Source organism: Spodoptera frugiperda, chromosome 17 (genome assembly GCF_023101765.2).
Source record: "Spodoptera frugiperda isolate SF20-4 chromosome 17, AGI-APGP_CSIRO_Sfru_2.0, whole genome shotgun sequence".
NCBI lineage: Eukaryota > Metazoa > Arthropoda > Insecta > Lepidoptera > Noctuidae > Spodoptera > Spodoptera frugiperda.
Window position 1 is genome coordinate 2,672,913 of NC_064228.1, and position 24,736 is coordinate 2,697,648.

A 24,736-nucleotide genomic window follows, 5' to 3' on the forward strand; every position below is an offset into this window, starting at 1 on the left:
TATCAAATAATACCTAGTTGTCGATACACCATCATTACAAGCGAAACAAGCGTGGCGTAGAACGCGGTTAGTCCGCGTCCGCGTAGCTGTATCTGAAAAAATCTATTACCGCTTCAAAAATTCTGAAATTCATAAATTAATAACTTTTTAAGGAGTAAGAAAATAGTTATTGGCAGTTATTACGTATTTTGCTTTAAAATTTTCCTAATGAAATCCTTCTAGATAAAACATTACATAAGGACAGTCAACTGATAGACGTCCGCGCGTTAATCGTCATCCGACAAGAGAGAACATTCTTTCAGAATGTTCTCTCTTATATTAAACTTTTTCAAAAGCGAAAGCTTAAAACATCTCCATTTAATCACAATAAGTAAACATCTAAACATGAAATGAATGAGTTAAAGCGATTCATTCATAAAAATGTCAGCCATTTTGTGAAAGGTTACATTTATTAAATGTATTCTGTCATGGTCGGGATGCGTCGCTAAATAGGCCAAGGAGAAACTTTGCGCAGGCGCTAAAGAATTGATTTTCCCCCGCCATGACGTCACAAATACAACATGTCTGCCATTTGATCAAGTTGAGCTCAGTATAAAAATTATTAAATAAGAAACAGGAGCCACAGTTACCAAAAGAACATCAGATGTATCGAGTTCATGCCAAATTCTTCCGCGACTAATGTTAACGCGGAATTCGTTTACACAAAGTTCGTGAATAGATGATATAAAGCGCGTGTGTTTAGTTAGTCAGTGATACCGTAGCTAAGGAGATCGGAATGGTTTATCGCATAGTACAGAAAAATTTCCTGTCGGTGTTCGACGTTACTACTACGATGCTGGTCAAGTTAATATGTTTATGTGAGTACAATTTTCATTAAAATTCCTTCTATTTAAATATAAGCGGCGATTTATTAAATTCTCATTGTTATTTTTGCAAAAGAAAATTATTTTACAAAAAAGATGGGAATAAACCATCGGAAGAATGTGTTCCAAAATTGAAATATTTCTCTGAATATTTTTTTTTAGCACCAATATTATTCTATACAGCCAGAATTATGATGTTTTTAATTCAAGTCGCGTTTGTTTTAGGCGTCGCGTACTTAATACGTTAAATTAACGTTCAACGTATTTTATACGCTTTCCTTTGTTACACAATTTACGTGTTTTCATAGGTAAATTTAATTAAAATCAAATTAAGAGCTATGCTATCGCGTGCTACGATCTTTAATTAACGTGTCGAACGAGTGTTTGAACAATTAGCTTTTTATATTTCAAGTACGGTTTTCTTGGTAACAAGTAGTTAAGATAACAATGGTTACGGGCTTGAGTTAAGGTTTATGAAATAATCGTTCCATTAAATATTGTTTCATGAACGGTTTGATTAATGGGACTTGAAAATGAATAAGCTTTTACTGGTTCGGAAAATGTTTTTTTTAAAATGCGTGTAGAAGTTTTTTTATCTGTGCTGCTTCTCTCATAGATTTGTCTGTTACGGAACATTTATGGAGACGGTATTTTATCTCCACCATGTTATTTTAAATCTTTTACATTATAAAAATGAATTGATGGCCGTTACTCTTGCTAAAACTTGAAAACGGCTGGACCGATTTGGCTAATTTTGGTCTCCAATTATTTGTAGAAGTCTAGGGAAGGGTTTAAAAGGTGAGAAAAAGATGTTGGAGGCGGCACGAAGTTTACCGGATTTTAAAGATGCTGAGAAATAATTTAAATAATAATTATACAAATAACAGTAACTGGAGCTATATCGATACTACACATTGTATTGGATGGATTGAAATTACATACATACATACATATCGTCACGCCTTTAATCCCCGAAGGGGTAGGCAGAGGTGCACATTATGGCACGTAATGCCAATGTACACCCACTTTTCACAATTTATGTTGTAAGTCCCATGTAACAGGTGGTGAGCCTATTGCCATATACCGAGCACATTTCCAGACTCCGTGCTACTACTGAGAAATTTTCGAAAAACCGAAAAAAGCCCAGCAATACTTCGCCCGACCCGGGAATCGAACCCGAGACCCCTTGCCCGGCAGTCACACTTGCAACCACTAGGCCACCGAGGCAGTCATAATCAGTAATCCTTGAGTAAAAATACAAAAGTGTTTTTCCTCAAGGATTTATCTATATATGGTAACATTGTCTCTGACGAGAAGTAGAAATTGAATCTCGGATGCTTTGCTTCTGCCGTCACTTAAATATTAATTTAAATTACGTATTAATGAAAATAAATTAATATTTTTCCTGTCGTTGTGGCTGATGTCGATAGAATAGGATACATTACGGAGCTGCGGACTGCCTAGCGGGTTACCGGGGCTCGAAAAGCAGGAGTAGGAACGGGGTGGTTTTTAGTCAGTAAGAGTTTGATACTCCCTCTCGCCTCGCTAAAGGTGGGAGAAGTCATTGAATGATTTACACCCTTAAAAAAAGGATACACTACGGTAATTTCCAACTAGTCAAATTCGATACTTTTATCTTTAACATTGATTTTATGAATTTAGCAGGAGAATGCAACTTATGGCGTCATCAAATTTTTACGTTAAATATCTCACTTATATCTCACAAAGCTAGGAAAATTAAAAAATTACGTAAACAAAGTAATGATTGAAAGTACGATTGTTTTGGGATATTCTATTGTATTGAAAAGTCAAAATAATTTATTTTTGACATAGGAAACTATTAACCTTTAAGTTCCTAACCCCAAAAGGCCGGCTACGCACTTGTAACGCCTCTGGTGTTTCAAGTGTCCATGGACGGCAGTGATTGCTTACCATTAGGTAATTCGTCTGCTCGTTTACCGGCTTATTCTATACAAAAAATATTTTCCATAGTTCCTTCAAACTAAAATACAAAATTGTCGTCGAAATAAAGGAAACCCTAGAATACCGACATCATGTAGGATCGAATATACCCTTTTCGAGTGTCAACCTGTGTTCCCTCCGGACGCTCAAGTATCAAACTAAAAGATTATGTAAGGATGAAGGTTGGGTCTTGGGATATTTTAATATAATAATATATCTGACATAATATCACTTCTTGCTTTTGTTTTTTTTGTGTTATATAAAACGTGTCAGGTGTAGAAGTAACTTATGTGCTAATTGAAATTCAGGCTTAAGACCAGGGGTTTCCTACCCTTTTCTGGTCAAGGACCAACCATTTTTATAATTCTTGTTAAGTTAAGTAATTATTACCTAAGATCCATTTTTGACATTACTTCAATCTAGTTTTAGTCAAAAAAGAAGATCGATCCAAAGATTTTAAATTAGAGCTCTCAATTTTTTAGCTCACGTGTCAAAAGAAAGATTATGACAAGCCCTCTTACGTAGACGAGGCCAATAATTTCAATTAAATATTATGTAATGTAAACCTAACAGTAGATAAAGTTCAGATAATAATTTACACAAGATAGTATATTCTAAAACTACTTATAACGAGTAGTGTACTATAATTCGAGTTAATTCATTTACCTCCCACAACTACTACCTAATTTATCATGACTCACAAACGTAGGTGTATCACACCTCGGCCTACCATTCAGGGAAAAACGTACCATGGGCATAATGACTTTAAAAGCTATTATGCTATAAATGCTTTCAGTTTATCTCGTCTCAACGTATTTTCTCAGACTGAATCTCGTAGGCGTTCGTAGCCACGTAGCACGCGTCTACGGAGATTTTCTCGTAGGCGTGCTACGAAATCTCGTAGACTGTTTTTTTTTCTTGTGTCTGTTTACTCACGGAGTTATGATATTAAAGTAAAATGAGTATAAATAATGTATTCAAGATTAAAAAAAAAACACTTAAATGATACTATTTCTTAAGTCCAAGTACTTTTTTAAACTAAGTAATAAATTACGCAATCTAATTTGTTGTAAAAAAGAAACATTATTCAACCTTTATCGTTTCACATTATATTAATAAGTACTCCATATTTTTTATTTGAAAATTTCACGTAAAATTACTACGTTATGAATTAATGTTCGCATAAAAACTAGTAATTATATTTACACAAATTATTTAAAAATGTTACTCGTGAAAAAAAAAACAATTAAAGCCGTATATTCGCTAGGCAACTTCGCATGAGCAACATAATCGCGCGACGTTGTTGCCTATGCTTAGATGTGAGTCTTATTTGTTTCGATGCAACTTACTGTTGAGCATCAAGTGTTTTCAAGTGGAGATAGAACAGTTTCTCTGAAGACATATTGTCGACAAATGTTGCTAACGTAATATGATATGATGGTAAACAATTGCCGCCGCTCATGGACATCAGAAACACCAGAGACGTTACAAGTGCGTTGCTGGCGTTTTGGGGGTTAGGAACTTAAGGGTTGTTGGGGAATCGGGGTTTAGAAGATTGGGAAGGCGAGTAACTGGGCCTCCGGTAACCTCACTCACACAACGCAAGCGTTGTTTCACGTCGGTTTTCTGCTCGGCCGTGGTATCACTCCGGTCGAGCCGGCCCATTCGTGCCGTCGCATGGCTCTCCCATACTTTCTTTCGACACTTTAGGCAACATATCGCGTGTGAACTATTGCTCAGTGAATGCGAGCCTTTATTTTACTTGATTACATCATTTCTCTGAGAGGGTCACCTTTTAAATCCATTAGGCGGCCATGTTTGTTTTTGGACAATGATTCATTCGGTTCATTCATTATTTCTTTCAATGGTCATTCAACTTTCTTTTTTTTGTGAGTTTAGTTACAGTATTCAGATATGACATTTATGCTTTGCCTTTTATTTAGGTATTGTAGACTAAAGAGTATTTGCTTAATGCGACATTTATCTAATAGATAGTGTTATGTAAAATCGTTGTCTTTTCTCATGTGGTCGTATAGAACTGTTGTGGGTCCGATTCCCGATTCAGGGAAAGTGTTCCTGATATCTAGATTTTTAGAAATTCTTAGTATCTCATCACTTCTTATTACACGGACAAATTCAAATTCAAAATATCGCTGATAAAAAAGCACATGTGCACCTTTGTCTGATCGAATAATAGGCCATGACTTTAAGCAACGTTTTACTATAGAACAGACACTACTATAGAAAAGACAAAATATTGAGAGCAATGCCCCATTTGTGCGTTGTGCTGCGTTGCATACTTTTTATGATAAACCCTACACCATTGCGACGACGCAACGCAACTTAGCGCAACGGACAAATGGCGGCTCCCGCTTACACTTTACTCAACACTAACAATTTTTTTTTTCTGTTTGATGACAACCGAGTCTCCAATACAAAGTTGTCGACTATTCTGCCAGTGTCGAGTGGAACACTAACAATTATTAGCAGCCATTACACAACCAAAACGACCACACTATCACAAAACTTTTTAACAGGTCCACAGATTATGTCGATGCTAGTCTACGTAGGTACGTCTGAAAGCGTTGGAACTTTTTAATTAAAAAAGCAACAGCGGGATGAAGGAAAGTTGAGTGGAACGCGGCCGGTATTGTTGCTACTTTGGAATTAAATCACGCCCCAGATGTTGTTGCGTTGCAAGTTGCTTTGTTCGTCGTCTTTGTGCCGTTGGGAACTCTATTGTTGGTTTGTAGTTGTGTTGTGTAGAGGTGATTGATGTGAAGCGTATTATGGTTATAACTGGCTGTTTGATGGGTGGTGTTGCGATAAAAATTGGATATGTTTTTGACAATAGGGTAGATGACTAATTTTTTTTTGTAAGGTTCGTCTTGTATGTTATGTTAAAATATTTGATTTTTATTTTGTTACGTATATAAAAACTTTCGAAGATATGTACGTTTTATAAGTAGAAATGACGTATTTGCTCCCACTTCTAAACTTTGATTCGTTTTATATTAGTTAAGACAAAATAAAAAAACGCGTCTAATTTTTTTTTGACTGACATAATAGATTTTTAATTTTCAATACCGCGTCATCATCCCTTTTGATGACTAGAATCTTACTTTTTGTGCGGACATTAAAAACTGTCTGATTGCAGATATGATTGTTGAGCAGTAGGGGTTTCAAAGTTTTAATTTCCGATATACTTTTACACTGAGCACTAAATACAAACATGAGCTTGTATTCAGTGTACGACTTTAGGTCGGAACACACACTTATCATATTCAAATTATCTGATAAAAAGTGTGTACTACCTTTACAAATACCTATAGGAAACTACGGAAATATTAGGTAAAATACACTTAATACGCGCTTTATTTTCAATTTGCAATGTTATTTTATGAAACAATAAAACCTTCACTATAATCGAAATCAAGCGCTCGCTATAAAAAGCTAAAGATCGCTCTCAAACACGCTTCGAGTCTAATTTAAATCGAATCACGCTCCAAATAAACACGCTGTATACAATGTACGTTCCAATTCATTCTGTAAATTTTCCTTTAATAGAATTTCAACTTTAACGTTTTGTAATAAAGTCGGAATTGAAGAAAGATAGGTTGGGGTATCTTGATGTGCTGTTGGGTACGTTGACAACTTTTATCTTCCTTGTCTGTTGTTGTACGTAAGATGACAAGTTGCGGAAGATGTATTATGTAGATTGTGAGCGTGACATTTGGTGACAAGATAGAGAAATAAGTCTTGAAGATATAAAATTGTCGGAGTCCATTCGAATTTTAAGTAAGCATATACTTTATATAGTGTTAGGGTGATTTTCCACCAGAGATGTGCTATGTAGCTATGCTACGAAGATGTAATAGCTAAGCTGGGAAACTATGTGACCGTTTCCACTGATACTAAGCTATTTAGCTGTGCGAGTAAGATGCGCCGCCCCAAAGTATCTGTGCGAGGATGATGCGCAGTTCGAGTATGCGATGTATTGACAGTAGGGAAGCCACTCATAGAATGCATCCATAGCATGCATCTTTCCACTACTTCATCACTAAGGCAAAGGTCTCGTGCTGTTTGTATTAAGTCTTTGACTGCCAATAGAAAACTGTTGAAGGCAAATCCTTTGCTAACGTCGGTCACCGGTGACCACCACGGCGTTCAATGTGTGAAATAAATATATAAACTAACAAAGAAACATAGTTTGTTTACATTAATGCTTCAAATTAACACGTTATCTTTACATTGTACCTACTTTCAGAAGTTTTATCTTCCTACATCTATTGTAATTTGTAATACACGAACACGACAACTTGTGAAAGATCTATGTAGATTGTGAGCGTGACATTTGGTGACAAGATAAAGAAATAAGTCTCGAAGGATTCTGACTCACAAACTTGCCTGAATACATTTGAATATCAGGTTTTCGGGGTATTTAAGTTTTGTATGTGAATTTATAATTTCTACGAATACGATTAAATTTGAGAATTTTAGTGGACAGATGACCTAATTGAGGTGGCAGGGAGCCGCTGGATGCAGGTCGCTTCCAACCGGCCTATCTGGAAGTCATTGGGATAGGCCTATGTTCAGCAGTGGACGTGTTATGGTTGATATGATGACGATGATGATGAAATAATAGATTTCATTAATCATGCCAAACATTCTAATCACATGTAAACTTCACTGGCGTGATACAGAATCTGTTGGTTTATTGTTCGACGTTTAGCCGCTATCTGGCCTGATGTTTAGTGATGATGCGGCCTACGATGAAGCACGTCTGCCCATAATCAACCTATTCATTCGGGCTTTGAACATCCAGGTTATCAACACCCATCAGGAAACACAGACTCCGGCAAAGAATTCCACTCCTTAGCAGTTCGCACAAGGAAGCTTGAAGCGGAGCGCTTCGTACGAGTGGGTGGGAATTACGAACAATTTATGCCGTAATATTCTAAACAAAATTATGACGTATACTCGGCCTCTTTTACTGGTACACTTTAGACTCCAAACACGTACAACTATTATGACGTGGTGCATATTAAATGAACCGCGTACTCTGTACTTACGTCTCAGGAATTATTAAATGACTCACTAATTATTATGTTCCTTGTACAGAGACCATGTGGGTTTTGTTGCTAGGACATAAGTGTTGTATTATGTTGGTCGGTAGATTTTATAAGATTTTTACTTGTCTTTGAAACTCCTCTGATAATGTAGATGTCCAAGGTATGCACTGATTGTGTACCATATCAGATGATGAGACTGTCGGTTTGCCTCTAAACCCAAAACTTAAATCTTTTTAAGTTTTCACTTGTAATGCTTCTGTTGTTTCGAGTGTCCATGGGCGGTAATGATTACTTACCATCAGGCGATCCGTCTGCTCGTTTACCGGCTTATACTATAAAACATATTGTATAATTTTCAACAAATGAATGAGTTTTAAAAATACTTCCTCAAGAAGATATTTGGTCTGATTTCAAAAATATCATCCCTTACCTAATAGCCTTGGATCTTCCCACCTAAGATAATATTTATAGATATTTAGACATCGATACCTATTCTGTAAAGGTCACAGAATCAAGCCGAGACTAATTCATGTAGAATGGTTACATAACAGTATTTCACCTTCTTATCTCTGAAGAGGTAGGCATAGGTGCACATTATTAATATGACAATGACTTTTTACCATTTCTAGAATGACTTTTATTTGAGTGAAGGTGGGATAATTGCTATATTATATCAGGCACAATTCCAGGCTCCGTGTTATTATATAACGTCCATAACACTTCGCCCGAACTAGGAATTGAACTTAAGATTTTTTTATAATAACTATCGTGAGACATACTAAATTACTTAAAAATCACGGTACCACGGGCTGACCGTAGTAGGTTACGCAACATCACTGCGTCTACGCACGCTGCTCATGACGAAGAGCCCCTCTGTGACTCGAAACTAGAAGAGCTTTTCTCCATTAATTTACTAACAATGATTTTTAGTTATTGAACTTAAGACCCTTTGCTAGGCAGCCAGGCTTGTGACCACTCCATAAATGAGGCGGTCAAAATACTCGTACATAGTTAAACATCGGATTTTGTTACAAGTACTTAACATATAGGTACTTCAAACAAAATCTGAGTAGACCCACTTGATTAACTTATGTATGTGATAGAAAACTATGCGTATGATACTGGTCCTTGTTGATACGTTGCCATGGTAACTGAAAACTGGATCGTACTCCGAAGTATACCTTGAATTCTGTTTGCTTGTATAAAATTAATTAACCAACTATTAGCTTTATTGCTTAGGACTTCCCATTAAGTTTGGGTTACTGGGTTTAGGAAACAGAGAGTAAAGTTTCTTAAGAAAAGAAGGATCTTGCGACTAGGCGAGGTGATCGTAGTTTGTGCTACCCACAGAGTATTACTGGATTTATCTAAATAAAAATTTATTTGTATAATGCACATGAAACTTAAAATTATTGGGGAACAATAATAAATAAGTATTGCATTTAATCTTATCATTAAAACTTATTATGGATTTGCATCTCAGTCTACTTCTTCGAAACATGAGTGGCGTAATATTATAATATTAAATAACGAAATAGGAAGAACTCGAGAAGTTACCTAGTTTGCATTTTCCATCGTAGTAGTTCCGTAGGCACGTCGTAGCATAGCTACGAGCTACATATTTTAAAGCGCTACGAATTTGCTACGCGGTACTATGAATTTGTTATTTTGAATTTTTCGAAAGTTTTTTTCCATGGAAAGAAGGTTGTTAACCTCTCCATATAATGTAGAAAACTTGAATAATACATAGCTCAAAGATACAATAGGTTAGATCATTAGATTTTTTTTTTATTTTAATCGTCTGGTAGTTTATTTTAAGACAATGGACACGTATTTGTTACTTTCTTACGGAATCAAATAGTTTCAACGACACATTAATTTGAAATATCGTGTGACGTCACTTCTAGCTACAATTTACACATAGAAATTGCGTAATTAGCTCCCACTTCTAAACTTAGATTCGTCTTATCTGAGTAGTCTTTTCTAATACGACAAAATAAAAAAATACTTGTCTAATATTTTTTCATGACGGACTGAATACATTTTTAATTTTCATACTCCGTCATCATCTCTATTAGTACCTTTAATTTAAGACTAGGTACCGTTACGCACAGTAATTAAAATCAACTGTCATTGTAGCGTGGGTTGTCAGTTCGATCACCCTCACTGTCACGTGGGTGTTACTAACCCATTTACTTATATTACTGTACTCTCTTGAACTTTGTATCGCAGTAGGAGTGATTTTCTCAGAATGAGATTCTGGGTCAAGTAAAATACTGATGTTTATTTAAATTATAGCATTTATTTGTGAATCAGACACAGGCGTGCTCTAAAACTGAGGATGTTTTAATACAAGTTAGTTCACAAAAATAGTTATAGTACCGGGTGGCACTCCACACAAATAGTATATCGATAATTTTACATGTTATGCTTTATGGTGCTATAGTCATATACGAAACATTAAGAACATTTTATATCACACACACACACATCAATAACAACCTTTCCCAATTTACATGAGGTACAGGCAGGTAGTTAACATGTATAAGGCCTAGGATTGCTCGACCAAACCAGACCCGTCGCGTTCTGCGGGCGCCTCAGAGAGCCATCAGACTACCATGAATGAGGCCCAATAGAGCTGATGCCGACCCGGAGTTGCGGACTGTCTAGCGAGGCTCCGGTTCGAACAGCAGGAGTAGGAACAGGGTGGTTTTTAGTCAGTCAAGAGTCTGACATTCCCACTCGCCTTGCCCAAGGCGGGAAAAAGCTATTTGATGTTTTTCCCCCTTAACAAAAGGGCCTAGGATTGCTCCCTGTGGAACCCTTATCAGCAAACAAACTGCCTATCCGATCTAAAGTAAATCTTTAGTAAATCTATATCTAGGTTTGGGTAATTGAGACTTAATACTAAAGCACTTCTAATTATTCGACGCACACCCACAAATGCAAGCCTTTAACAGAAATCGTTTAAAATCTAAAAATAAAGACACATTACACCTTCTACCCTTTAATGACGTTGCAAAGATCAGTATATTATTATACATGTGGGTTGATACTCCTGATTCCAACCCACGGGGTTGTATTTATAACAACATTTTACTCGAACGATTACTACTTGCGTAGGATTCGCGATTGATTGTAGATTTGCGTAAATTTCTACGTTTAAGGGTTGCATGAATGTAAACAAGTGTTGACGTAGGACGTAGGTTGGTACAGTTGTGGGTTTTGTTTACGTTAGCGTTTTTTGTTTGGAAGGTTGTTTATTAAGGTACCTCGTAGGTGTCTTGTTTGTGCAAGTGGCTGGTAGAAATATTTTTAATTAGAGTTGTAAAAATAAATGGCTAGTTATTTGCAAATTCAGTTAGGTAATTTCTTCAGTCAAAAATACATTACTTCGACTTTTCAATGCAATAAAATATTAAAAAATAATCGTAAGTTTTCATTCATAGATTTGATGATCTACTTTATTTTTGATTTTTTTCTAGCTATAAATAAGTCTGCTGTTTGACGTCAAAATCTGATGACGCAAGACGTCATAACGCACCATTCCATACAAAAATTCATAGAAAATATCAACTAATAAAATATCATTCATAGAACTTAATCTTTTATCATTTGTGAATTAATGCAGGCTATAGAACTCAATAATTACTTTTAAACACATTGATAAATAAAATCTAACATCATAAAAACTCACGTTCCATCTATATCAGCTTCATACCGTAAAACAGGACCAAAAATTAAATCATTTTATTAAATTAAAATATTTGAGAAACAACTTTTAAATTGAATCACGCTCGGGATATATTGTCACGCTGTTGGCATGTTTATTGGGCGCCAGCGTGACACGAAACTTGTATCGTGTTAATAAATGTTTCATGAACGACTGACATTTTACGTTTTACGGCTGAAGGTAACAGAGAAAAATATTACCTCTAGGTATTATTCTGTGCTCTAGGGAAAGTGGCGTTGTTATTTTTAAGTGTGGTAAATATGAAATTTTCAGTTGGATTATTGTTAAAATTTGTTCGACGTATAAATATGTAAACATATTACGTTTAGTTAAAACTAGACGTACGAAGTACTACTAGAGTTTCTGGCGAAAGAGAAATACTCAAGGAGTCACTGCCGCACTCAGAGACATTTGATTACTGAATCTATTCCTTAGTAACGATTTTGTATGGAAAACAATTGCTAAGGACAGGGTGAAGTAATCATTTAGTGACTCTGAGTACGGCGATTAGAAGAACTTAGGTACCGACTTCTCATTCATAGAACCATGATATTTTGTATATTATGTGGTGTAGGGATTATGTTAAGCTGCTGCTTAGTTTTATTTGATTTGTCTGGATTTTAAAAGAGACCATAGTCTCTTGACCATAGAGGTCATAACCTCTGAGTTTGATTCGGCATTCATTCTCAGAGTACCTAGTCTGTCGGCGATAGGAAATGCCGGCTTCATCTAGTTATTTTAGAGATTGATGTGTAAAAGTGTTATCTTGTAACCAATTAATCATCATCATCATCAGCCTATAGCAGTCCACTGCTGGACATAGGCCTCCCCAATTGTTCGCCAATTAAAATATCATTTATTTTTACAACAACTAACACTTTGTACGAGTAGTACTTAGGGAATGCTTTTTATCTCTTTGTAGTGCATTAAGACGTAACTAATGTACTTTAAAAGAAAGAAAGAAAGAAAATTAAAATACATTTCCTCGTCTACACTTTAACATTTTATTTCAAAATGCATTTACGTCTGAGATAAAAAAATAACTAAGGAAGAGAATCCCGTTTCGTAAAGTTGTCACGCTACATAAAGACTTACTGTTGTAGACACAAAGTTGTCAATAGTTTAATATTTCATTTCTTGTTTATTTTTATATTGCAGTTTTTGCCGGCCTACTTATTTAAAACATTGACGTGTAAAAGAGTTACATTGTAACCTATTTGCAAAAATTAATAGGTATCATTTATCATTTATGTTTGTCTTAGATGGTATTTTGTTTATAAATGCTATACGAATCAATGTTTTTTCGAAAGAACTCATTCTTTCCCGGAATATCAACATAAAATCCTCGGAATATCAACATAAAACATAGAAGCCTCAGACTAAATGCGCTTTTATATTTTGAGGACCTTTTCTCCTCCAAAACGATGGTAAATAATTTCCTAGATGGTCTAAAACGTGTGGTGATGGTGTTTGCTCACGATCAGTTAGCCGTAAGCTTCATTGCTGCCAATAGCAATATAAAAAAACTACAATACCCTATTGTAGTTTTTATTTTAATATCCGTCTTGTAGATTATTTGAAAATATTAGACACGTATTTTTTGTTTTTTTACGGAAACAAATACTTTTGAAATATCGCGTGACGTCACTTTTGAGCACGTTTTATATTCATAAGTGGCGTAGCTAGTTCCCACTCTTAAACTTTGATTAAATATGTAAGTATTGTTATATTATATGACAAAATAAAAAAAATACCTGTCTAACATTTTTTCATTACCTAACTGACGGACTAAATAGATTTTTAATTTTCATACCCCGTCATCATCCCTATTGTTTGACAGCCAACCTTAATCCATTGCAGTCAACGTTTCACATTGTTAATCTTTACAAAAGGCTTCAAGACGCAGACGTCTGAACGTAACCTATCAACTTAAGTGATATCTCTCAACTTTTTATAAAGGATCCCATCACTCAATATTTTTACGGTCGAATACTCTTTCATATTTTTCCAGTACATATGAAAAAGGTCTGATGTCTATATATGGACGAAAATTTAATAAAAAAATATGGTTCTAGCTTATTCTATCTTCGTTGTACTTTTGGATGGTTTTATATTTAAGTTGAGACGTTTCAATATTTTCGGCGGTGATAAATATTGAGGTATTTGATTTTTTAATTTGATAATGCTGGATACACACCTTACAATGTAACTGTGCAGTTTCATAAGTTTTAAACTGAAATGATAACTAACAATATCATTAGAACTTGCAACGGGATATTTACCATATTTATTAATTTCTTTGAGTTTCCGATATTTCGACACTGTTGCAAGCGCCATGATTACGGATGAACTAAAAGAAAAGATGCATAAAATAAACTATTCAGAAAATCGCTGAAATTACTGTGCATGAAAGAATGAAGTGTTTTAATCAATAAAATGTAAGTACAAACTTTGGTTATTGGCTTACAATTCAATTTATAAAAAATGGCTTCGATTGTAACTGGCAATTGATTTACGTATAATTAAAAACTAATATTTTTTTTAGAAACAGCGGACGCTTTGTATGCATTTGGAATTTACTTCATTGTGGTGCCAAGAAACGAAATTGGCGTATCTCTGCACTGGACAGTACAAGGGTTTAAAACTCCATACATGTATAGAGACTGCATGGAGTTTCAAACTCTTGGATTGCTCTGTGCCATGATGCATTGCAGAAGAGAAGTCACAGCTTTGAAGAAGTAACTGAAACTACAGAACAAATTATATTATTCTTGTTATAATACTTGTAAGAATAATCTTATGTTTTTATAGGAAAAATATTTATTGTTTAGGAGATTTCTAATGAAATATGCAAAAGAAGATGGGGTGTTTCTGCATGGGGCAGTGCAAGGGTTTAAAACTCCATACATGTATAGAGTCTGCATGGAGTTTCAAACTCTTGGATTGCTCTGTGCCACGTTACACCACAGAAGAGGAGTCATACATTTGAAGAAGAAACTGAAACTACAGAATGAATTATATTATTCCTGTTATATTTATTTGTATAGGAAAATAATTTATTGTTTCGTAGATGTCTAATGAAAAATGTAAAAGAATACGGAGTCTCTATGCATAGGGCAGTGCAAGGGTTTAAAACTCCATACATGTATGGAATCTGCATGGAGTTTCAAACTCTTGGATTGCTCTGTGCCATGATGCATTGCAGAAGAAGAGTCACAGATTTGAAGAAGTAACTGAAACTATAGGACGAATTATATTATTCTTGTTATATTTATTCTTATGTTTGGATAGGAAAATAATTTATTGTTAATTTATTAATTTATTGTATAGAAGAAGACGGAGTGTCCATGCATAGGGCAGTGCAAGGGTTTAAAACTCCATACATGTATAGAGTCTGCATGGAGTTTCAAACTCTTGGATTGCTCTATGGCATGATGGATTGCAGAAGAGGAGTCACACATTTGAAGAAGTAACTGAAACTACAGGACGAATTAAATTATTCTTGTTATGTTCATTCTTATGTTTGTAAAGAAGACGGAGTGTCCATCCATAGGGCAGTGCAAGGGTTTAAAACTCCATACATGTATGGAATCTGCATGGAGTTTCAAACTCTTGGATTGCTCTATGCAATGTCATCGGAGAAGAGGAGTTGCAGATCTGAATTGTAATTGAACTGTGTATTATGTCATAATGTTTATTTATGCATGTATTACATAAGATTTTTATACTTAAAAATGATGTGTTGACGTAAGAATTTCTTTTTTATACTTGTAATAATTTTTATTGGAGAAAGCGGTGTACCTATGCATGGGGCAGTACAAGGGTTTGAAACTACATACATGTGTATGGAATCTGCATGGAGTTTCAAACTCTTGTACTGGTCTGTGTAATATCATGGTACACCGCAAAAGAAGACTTGAAGATATGGAAAAGACCTACAGGACTCTCAAAAAGATTGATTAAATTACATTAAAAATAGGAGACAACGTATCTATGCGTGTGGCTGTGCAAGAGTTTAAAACTCTATACATAGTACATAAGATCTGCATGGAGTTTCAAACTCTTGGATTGACTCATGCAATAATATGATACACTGTGGAAGAGGACTTGCAAATGTCAAGAAGTACCGAGACAAAAAGGAAGACTAATAAAATTGATTTTACTACCTCAAAAATTATGCCTTCGAATGATTGTTGTGCTTATTATTTTTCTTATATTTTGCAAATTTTTGTACTTGTATCTAGAAATTATTAACTGTAATCTTGCAGGCTATCCAGCTAAAGTTGGTGTAACGTCTATGCATGGGTCAGCACAAGGGTTTAAAACTCCATACATGTGTATTTGTGCATGGAGTTTCAAACTCTTGGATTGCTCTATGCAATGCTCCTACACATCGAAGAAGAGGATTCAGAGAATAAGAATTTTACTGTACTTTGTATTTTCTATGTTTTACTTATGTTTATTAGAAAAATCACTAATATTCCACAGGATTCTAAGAATGAAATTCGGGTGAAGATGATGTATTTCTGCATGGGGCAGTACAAGGGTTTGAAACTCCATACATGTGTATGAGAATCTGCATGGAGTTTCAAACTCTTGAATTGCTATATGCAATGCCAATACATCGCGGAGGAGTCACAGATGTGAATAAGTAAGATAAGATCTGTAATAATATACAATTTGGAAGACTGATAAACTATGCCAAATTGTATATATATTTTTTTAAATAATAAAATTATGTACTCTGTTTATCATAAGTTTCTTATTAAAACAAGATTGTCAAGACGACGTTGAAGTATCTATGCATGGGACAGTACAAGGGTTTAAAACTCCATACATGTGTATTTGTGCATGGAGTTTCAAACTCTTGGATTGCTCTGTGCCATGATGCATCGCAGAAGAGGAGTCACAGATTTGAAGAAGTAAAAGAAACTACAAGACGAGTTATATTATTTGTTATGCATATGTATAGGAAAGTTATTTATTGTTTCGTATGCAAAAGAAGACGAAGTGTCCATGCATAGGGCAGTGCAAGGGTTTAAAACTCCATACATGTATGAAATCTGCATGGAGTTTCAAACTCTTGGATTGCTCTGTGCAATATACAGAAGAGGAGTCGAAGATTATGTTGCGATGTCGTTGCATATATTTGAGTATTTTTTTATGAATTTGCAATTTAAATGTCGTATATGATGTTTTCGAAACATTAAGGTATTCTACTTTCTTTGTCTTCTAGAGTTAATTTATATGTGTCTTAAAATTTTAAAAATGTGTTTGTTAATTAATATAATCTGTATTTCCATTTAGTTTGTAGTCTTTTGTATTGTATTTTGTATTCTTTATTGAGTATTCCGTGTTCATCTCATGTTTAAGTATTTTGATTGTAAACAACTATTGGTGGTCTTTAAATAAACAACATACTGTCATCTAATATTTTTATTAAAACATTCCTTTTCTTAGTCTGTAGACCTATCTTTACTTAGGTAATTGAGGGATCAATAAAATACGGTTCTTTCTTTGTTTTTGGAATCGATTCGGTTCAGCATTCGTTCGGGATGAATTGAAATATTATGTAAATGGGTGATCCAGTTATTATTTTGGTGGAGCCTCAAAAGAAATTTATTGAGTCTGTGTTTTTTCGAAGGATAATAATATTCGCAAAGGTGTTTGCTTTTCGTCTAGTAGAGCTTGATAGAGATGGATTTTGTCTTAGAATATGGTTAAAGGTTTTATTATCTTTTATCTGGATTAGTCAAGAAAGTATTATTGCGTTAAATGACAAGATCCTTGAGTATAATAATTTTTTAACTAAAAATCACCGTTTACTTACATTAATATAGAAAAGCTCTACTAGTTTCGAGTCACAAAGGTTCATCATAAGTAGCGTATGCAGACGCGACGACAAACATATCTCTTCTCTTTCCACGAGCGATGCTTATCACCCATTATGAATTGATCCATCTGTTCATTTATCCTGTATTCCTATATAAAACATTATAAAATCTTATTAATATATCGTAAGTGACCCGGTTGTGGCCACTTTAAGAATTTTGTCGACTTTGAGGCTTTCTTAACTTATAGTTTTTGTTATCACGAACATATTTCTTGTAAAAAGTCATTTAACATGTATTAATCTTGCCTAAGAAAACCCTTTTTTTAAAGAACGTCCAATAGAAAAATAACTGTATAAAAAAGAAAAAAAAAGGGTGTTTGTGCCATTTTTGGCCAGATTCGTGCCATTTCTGGCCACGGTCGTGTGCCAGTTCTGGCCATCAATAAATACAATAAAAGTAATCAAAATTTATTAATTAAATTTGAAATTTTAGAAACAATGGTTTTCATTTAGTCTGGAAAATATGAAATATTATTACTTCACTTGAATTTAACTTACAAATAAAGAGATCAACATTTATATGACGTTGGTAAAAGCTGCAAAGTAAACTGACCTCCCTTTGTGTGAAGGCAATTTATTGCATCTCTAAAAATGAAAAATATGTATTTGTTGATATGTAAAGCCAAGGAAAAATAATAATAAATTACGATAAATGACTAGAAGTGGGACGTTTATGTACAAAAGTTTTGGCCAGCCGTGTGGCCAAAGATGGAGAAATTCATAATTTTGTCTCCATTAGTGGCCACCTTCTAATAATACCACTTCAGAAACATATGGCGACAAAATAACTTTAGTTCCACTTAGACAATATATTCTTCATGTAGTATTAACATAAACATCCAAACATTAAGCAAAGATTAAAAAAATAAAAACCAAATCCTCACCCGCTCGCCTTAGCCTTTTTGTTAAGATCTTAACAATTTCACCCTCAACTAAAAATAATGACTTATTGCATCGAAGTGAAGTTTGACACATCAAAGCTGCCAACGGTATCAGTGTCTCCAATATTCAATATTTTAAATACTGTACATCACAGAGTAATTTATTTGTCCATGCCTTAGTTATAAATATTTGAAGGCCCAAGTGGCCACAAAGGGGTCGATGGCCACAACCGGGTCACTTGCCCTAATAAATGCGAAAGTTTGTGAGTTTGTGTGAACGTTTGATAATTAATCACGTCAAAACAGCTGAAGGCATCAGAATGAAATTAACAATAAGGGTAGATTTCTATAATACGCGCGTAGCCTCTGGCAGAAACTAGTATAATATACAGAAAACTATGTCACTATAACTAATACGTAGGTTATCTAACAATATAGATTAGTAGGATTATGTTAAAACGACAATCCCGTTGATGGATATCACATGTATGGCGCAAATGATATTTTGATGGACCTTTCCTATTAAATTAAGGGTAATTTGTTTTGAAGGGCATCGTAATAACCATTTACGTACACTCCACAATGAAGGTTACAATATTGTCTGTATACAAATTCTATGGCTAGCCGTTCCGATTACATTGATTTTTTTAGCTAATTATGAGTATGATGGGTGGTAATGGGCTTGAGGTAGTCAAAATTCATTAATTTGTAACTTAATTCATCATCATCATCAACATCATCATTATCTGGTGATGATATGATGATTCATATTAACCACATGACGTCCATTACTGAACATAGGCCTCCCCCAATGACTTCACCGGATTCAGTGTTTCCTAACAAATACAACTTGAGCGCCTTCAAGTCTCGAGTGAATAGGTTACTCATAAGTAGGCGTACTTCATCGTCGGCCACATTATCGCTTACCACCAGGCGAGATGGACAAACGCCATCCTAAAAAGTATAAAAAAATAGACTTAATACAGATTATTACTGATTTCAGTCATGACCTTTATAAATAATAAATATCTAAAAATAGATTTATGGCTACCTTTAAGTACGTTCATAAATTATTTATCAGCTGTTTGGCTCAATAAAACTTTTATTTCTGTGGCTGCTATTGTTTATTGTACATTATAAAGAAGTTTAGTGCCATTTTGTGTACAGCTAGCAGTAAACTTTTGTTTTGGACAACGTACAATGTATATTTATGGCTACTGAAGAGGATACTGCTAGTATATTTTAATTTTGGTATTGTAACATTACATAGTTATTCATTTTTATCTTTTAAGTGTAGCCATTAACCACAAACTTAAATAAAAATGGGGTCCTTAGGGAAACTGAACAAAAAGGGGAAACTGGCACAATATAAGATATTCTAAAATTATCAACGACGGATTTAATGGGAGGTAGTGGTGGTAGTGTTTGAAGATTACAATAATTAATTAAAGTTAATTAAAGTAAACATTGACTCTACTCTGCGTATGCACGGGGTTCACAAATACGCATGATGTGTCGCTTCGTCAATGAAAACAATTGCTATCGATTGACAGAAACATTGAAAGAGTATCTTATTAAAAAAAAACTCATAATCAGTCCTTTAGGTAGGTATATTTTACTATTGCAATCTTCAAACACACAACACTACCTCTCATTAAAGTCGTGGCAGATACTTATGTAAACTCCCTAAAGATATACATTTTATTTATATAAACGCCTAAAAATTAACGTTTCAATGACGTCCTTTTAATAAAAACCTTAATAAAAAATCTTTAAACATGGTGTACTTTGATCTACAGAAAAGTAATCCAACCATCGATCGGTGTTCATAAAGGAATACAGATTAAAAAATCACCTTTGACAATGACGCTCGGTGATTGAACCGACGACAAAGGCAAAGACAACAGCCATTCAGCCTTATTTGACGTCATACAGCCAATACGTCATTTGTGCTGACGTCACAAACCGTTTAAATTCCACCACGTTCTGTGACGAAAATTCCCAATTTAGCGGCAACAGCGGCCATTTTAAATATAGGTATCAATTAAAATGAAAAGTGCTATTTGCGATCGGCCTGAATTATTTATTTGTGGTCGCTTTATTTTTGACTTTAGTGGTCTAATTGTGGACTAATGGGTCATTAAAATAAGAATTTGTAATTAGATACTTGGGTTACCTAATGATTTGCTTTTGTTTAATGGTAGAAATCTTTATTGTTTGAATACCTACTGAGAATTAGATTTTGGGGACGGAAAAATATATTCAATATTTAATTGTGTTGGAAAAGAACTCACGTCTTCCTGAAACAATAATTAATGTAATTAACCAATGGTCATCAATTTCTTCATTTATGTTTTATCTAAAGTAAAGTAATATTAAGAACGATTAATTCCTATAAATATAATGACTACATTTGCTAAACTATACTCATAAAACATAAAAAAACAGGTTGAATAACTTAAAATTTCCACCAGCCGGTTCTTACGAAATTTCGTTACGGCTCGTGAATTCTTCGCGGGCTCGACAGACAGTGATCATAACGTGAATAATAAAAAATAATGTCTAAAACCTCTCCGGCACTCCCACTCCTCCATTTTGGGTTGAGCCGTGCAAATGTGAACATTTCCATTTCGAGTCTTTTAACTCTTTTGTTTGTGATATTACGTTACATTATGTCTGTGTTATTATGAAGTATCTAAGTAGAAATGTGTAGTGCTAGTTTTAGTTCATTAGATGTTTTTGCGTTGGATAGATGGCGTTACTGTTGAGTTTAATCTGCTGCGTAATATTTAAGTAAGTCCCGATTAAAATAGGTAAAATGTTTAACTGATCGAGTCTTAGTTTTATCGGTAAGAATTCTTTATGAGGTTAAGTGTATCTAATTGTAGTATGCGAGTTTGGGGACAGCGAGCACGAGTAGGTCGTCGACCAACCATCACAGATAAGTCCCAGGAAGACAAATGCCCGACTCGGAGCTGCGGTCTACCTAGTGGGTTACCGAGGCTCCGACTCGAAGAGCAGGAATAGGAGCGGGCTTGTTTTTAGTCAGTAAGAGTTTGACACTCAATTTCGCCTCACCCAAAGAGGCAGAAGACTGGGAATTGGTAATTTCAAGACCGTAATAGTAAGTAAGACTAAGAATATAGCTTACAAAACGATAATTGAGATTCGCAATCAAGTACGCAACTAGTATACAAATGAGGCAACTACTATCAGTTATAATAAACCCGCCATTTATTCACCCAAACATTATCAAGCCGCACAATTAATTGAAAATTCAAAACAGCACATTTTATAAGCACTCCAAACTCCAATATACATGTACCAAACACCAGTTCCATTAACTATTTCAAAATGTTCGGTTAATTGAAGTGAATGGTTACGGCAACCGCAGCGTGGGGTTGCCAACCGCTCGCTCGGTTATTCATGTTTATTACCCAACGCCAACCGTTTCATTACGCTGGCAACCCATTTTGTCCCGCGTAAATGTTTGACACTTCGGTTTGGGCGGTAAATTGCCTTATAATCTAAGGGTTAATTTGCTCGATTTGAGTTGGGTGAGCAAGAATAAAATAGTGCGGGGTCTGTATGCAACGTCACACCTTTTTACCCGACTGCGCCAGAAGGAGGGTTATGTTTTTATACTTGTAGGGGTAGATGGGGCCCAGTAGGGCTTATGTCTGATCCGGAGCTGCGGACTACCTAGCATGCTTACCGAGGCTCCAGTTCGAAAGGCAGGAGTAGGAACGGGGTGGTTTTTAGTCAGTAAGAGTCTGACACTCCCTCTCGCCTTGCCCTGGCGAGAGAAGTCATTGGATGATTTTCCTAAGGCGTAGACAGAGGTGCCGATTACGGCTCGTATTTTTTTTCTGTTCTTTTTATCTGCAATCAGTCACCAGACTTTAATCAGATTTCTTCAGAGATTCTTGGAGTGTTTATGGATCAGGAAGCCATTGCCTCACTGTCCATTTAGAACACATGGTTTCTATTCAGTCTCTACGGCACGTAATGCCACTATACAATGTACACCCACTTTTCATTATTTCATTACGGGGTCTGTTTTTAGACAATAAAACCTCGTATTCATGGTAAACATTTTGCTTAGCAACAGTTGATCAACGTTGTTGATGAATAGCGAGAATGCTGCTGGAAACTTTGTTTAAACTAATATAAACTGATGTTTTCGCTCGCCGGGCGTCAACTCTGCAGCATGGCGCGATCAACTCCGCAACATAAGTGTTGCCCGCAACATGTTTATGCAACCATGTTGCTAAACAAAATGTTTACTATGAATACAAGGCTTAACCTATTCCGTCATTTGAATCCAGACAAATGACTCAGCAGTTTGGCAAGGAAAAACTTGCAGTGTCATTGTTTTATAGGTACCTACTTTAATTAGTACCGATAATAGGGATGATGACGGGGCATGAAAATTTAAAATCTATTTAGTCCGTCAGTTAGGTAATGAAAAAATATTAGACACGTATTTTTTCTATATTGTCATATAATATTAGATAAAAATACTCAGATAAAACGAATCAAATTATAGGAGTCAAATACGTCATTTCTATGCATAAATCGTACCTAGAGGTGTCTTCACGCGATATTTCAAATCGATATATCTTCGAAAGTATTTGTTTACGTGAGAAAATAAAAAATACGTGTCTTATGTTTTAAAATATTCTATAAGACGGATATTAATATAAAAATTAGTCATCTACACTATTATACCTATATAATTAGCTGTATTCAATGACAAGATAAATCTTAAAAATAGGAAACTAAACCTAACCTAATCTACAGCAAAACAGAAGTAAAAACCGACTTACAGAAACTTAGATTCATCCGGATTCTACTCGTCGTTAATGTAACTTTGTAAAGCAAAAGGTATCGGACGTGACCGAAGCAAATCGGGTTAGCACGAAACTTAGTTGAGGTTTCCTTGCTCTGGTTTTGTACTTCTAGTACTTTACGTCCAGGTAAAAGACATGTATGTACAGTCAACCATTTTACTAGAGTTTCGCTCTGTCTCAGTATAAACGTATTTTATAAGTTTTTCAAACAAAAACTCAAACTCAAATCATTTATTGCATTCATGTGTACATCATGGCGACTGTTCAGACGCGGCGACTGTTCAGACGCGGCGACTGTTCAGACGCGGCGACTGTTTAGACGTAGCTACGGTTGAGACGCGGCGACTGTTCAGACGCGGCGACTGTTCAGACGCGGCGACTGTTTAGACGTAGCTACGGTTGAGACGCGGCGACTGTTCAGACGCGGCGACTGTTCAGACGCGGCGACTGTTTAGACGCAGCGACGGTTCAGACGCGGCGACTGTTCAGACGCTGCGACTGTTCAGACGCGGCGACTGTTCAGACGCGGCGACTGTTCAGACGCGGCGACTGTTCAGACGCTGCGACTGTTCAGACGCGGCGACTGTTCAGACGCTGCGACTGTTCAGACGCGGCGACTGTTCAGACGCGGCGACTGTTTAGACGCGGCGACTGTTCAGCCGCGGCGATTGTTCAGACGCGGCGGCTGTTCAGACGCGGCGACTGTTTAGACGTAGCCACGGTTGAGACGCGGCGACTGTTCAGACGCGGCGACTGTTCAGATGCGGCGACTGTTTAGACGCAGCTACGGTTGAGACGCAGCGACTGTTCAGACGCTGGGACTGTTTAGACGCAGCTACGGTTGAGACGCGGCGACTGTACAGACGCGGCGACTGTTCAGACGAGGCGACTGTTTAGACGCAGCTACGGTTGAGACGCGGCGACTGTTCAGACGCTGGGACTGTTTAGACGCAGCTACGGTTGAGACGCGGCGACTGTTCAGACGCTGGGACTGTTTAGACGCAGCTACGGTTGAGACGCGGCGACTGTTCAGACGCTGGGACTGTTTAGACGCAGCTACGGTTGAGACGCGGCGACTGTTCAGACGCTGCGACTGTTCAGACGAGGCGACTGTTTAGACGCAGCTACGGTTGAGACGCGGCGACTGTTCAGACGCTGGGACTGTTTAGACGCAGCTACGGTTGAGACGCGGCGACTGTTCAGACGCTGGGACTGTTTAGACGCAGCTACGGTTGAGACGCGGCGACTGTTCAGACGCTGGGACTGTTTAGACGCAGCTACGGTTGAGACGTGGCGACTGTTCAGACGCGGCCGCTGTTCAGACGCCGGGACTGTTTAGACGCAGCTACGGTTCAGACGCGGCGACTGTTCAGACGCGGCGACTGTTTAGACGTAGCTACGGTTGAGACGCGGCGACTGTTCAGACGCGGCGACTGTTCAGACGCAGTCACTGTTCAGACGCGGCGACTGTTTAGACGT

At 36.2% G+C, this 24,736-nt stretch overlaps 1 protein-coding gene across 1 annotated transcript in view; it reads left to right on the forward strand.

Annotated features, from left to right (window-relative positions):
• Window positions 1-547: 547 nt before the first annotated feature.
• The window catches only part of LOC118277043 (uncharacterized), a 37,657-nt gene continuing 13,468 nt past the window's right edge, over window positions 548-24,736 (forward strand). Inside the window, exon 1 of the mRNA XM_035595708.2 lies at window positions 548-857. Within this exon, the coding sequence (XP_035451601.1) occupies window positions 776-857 (82 nt within the window). The 5' untranslated portion in view covers window positions 548-775. The remainder of the gene's footprint in view (window positions 858-24,736) is intronic.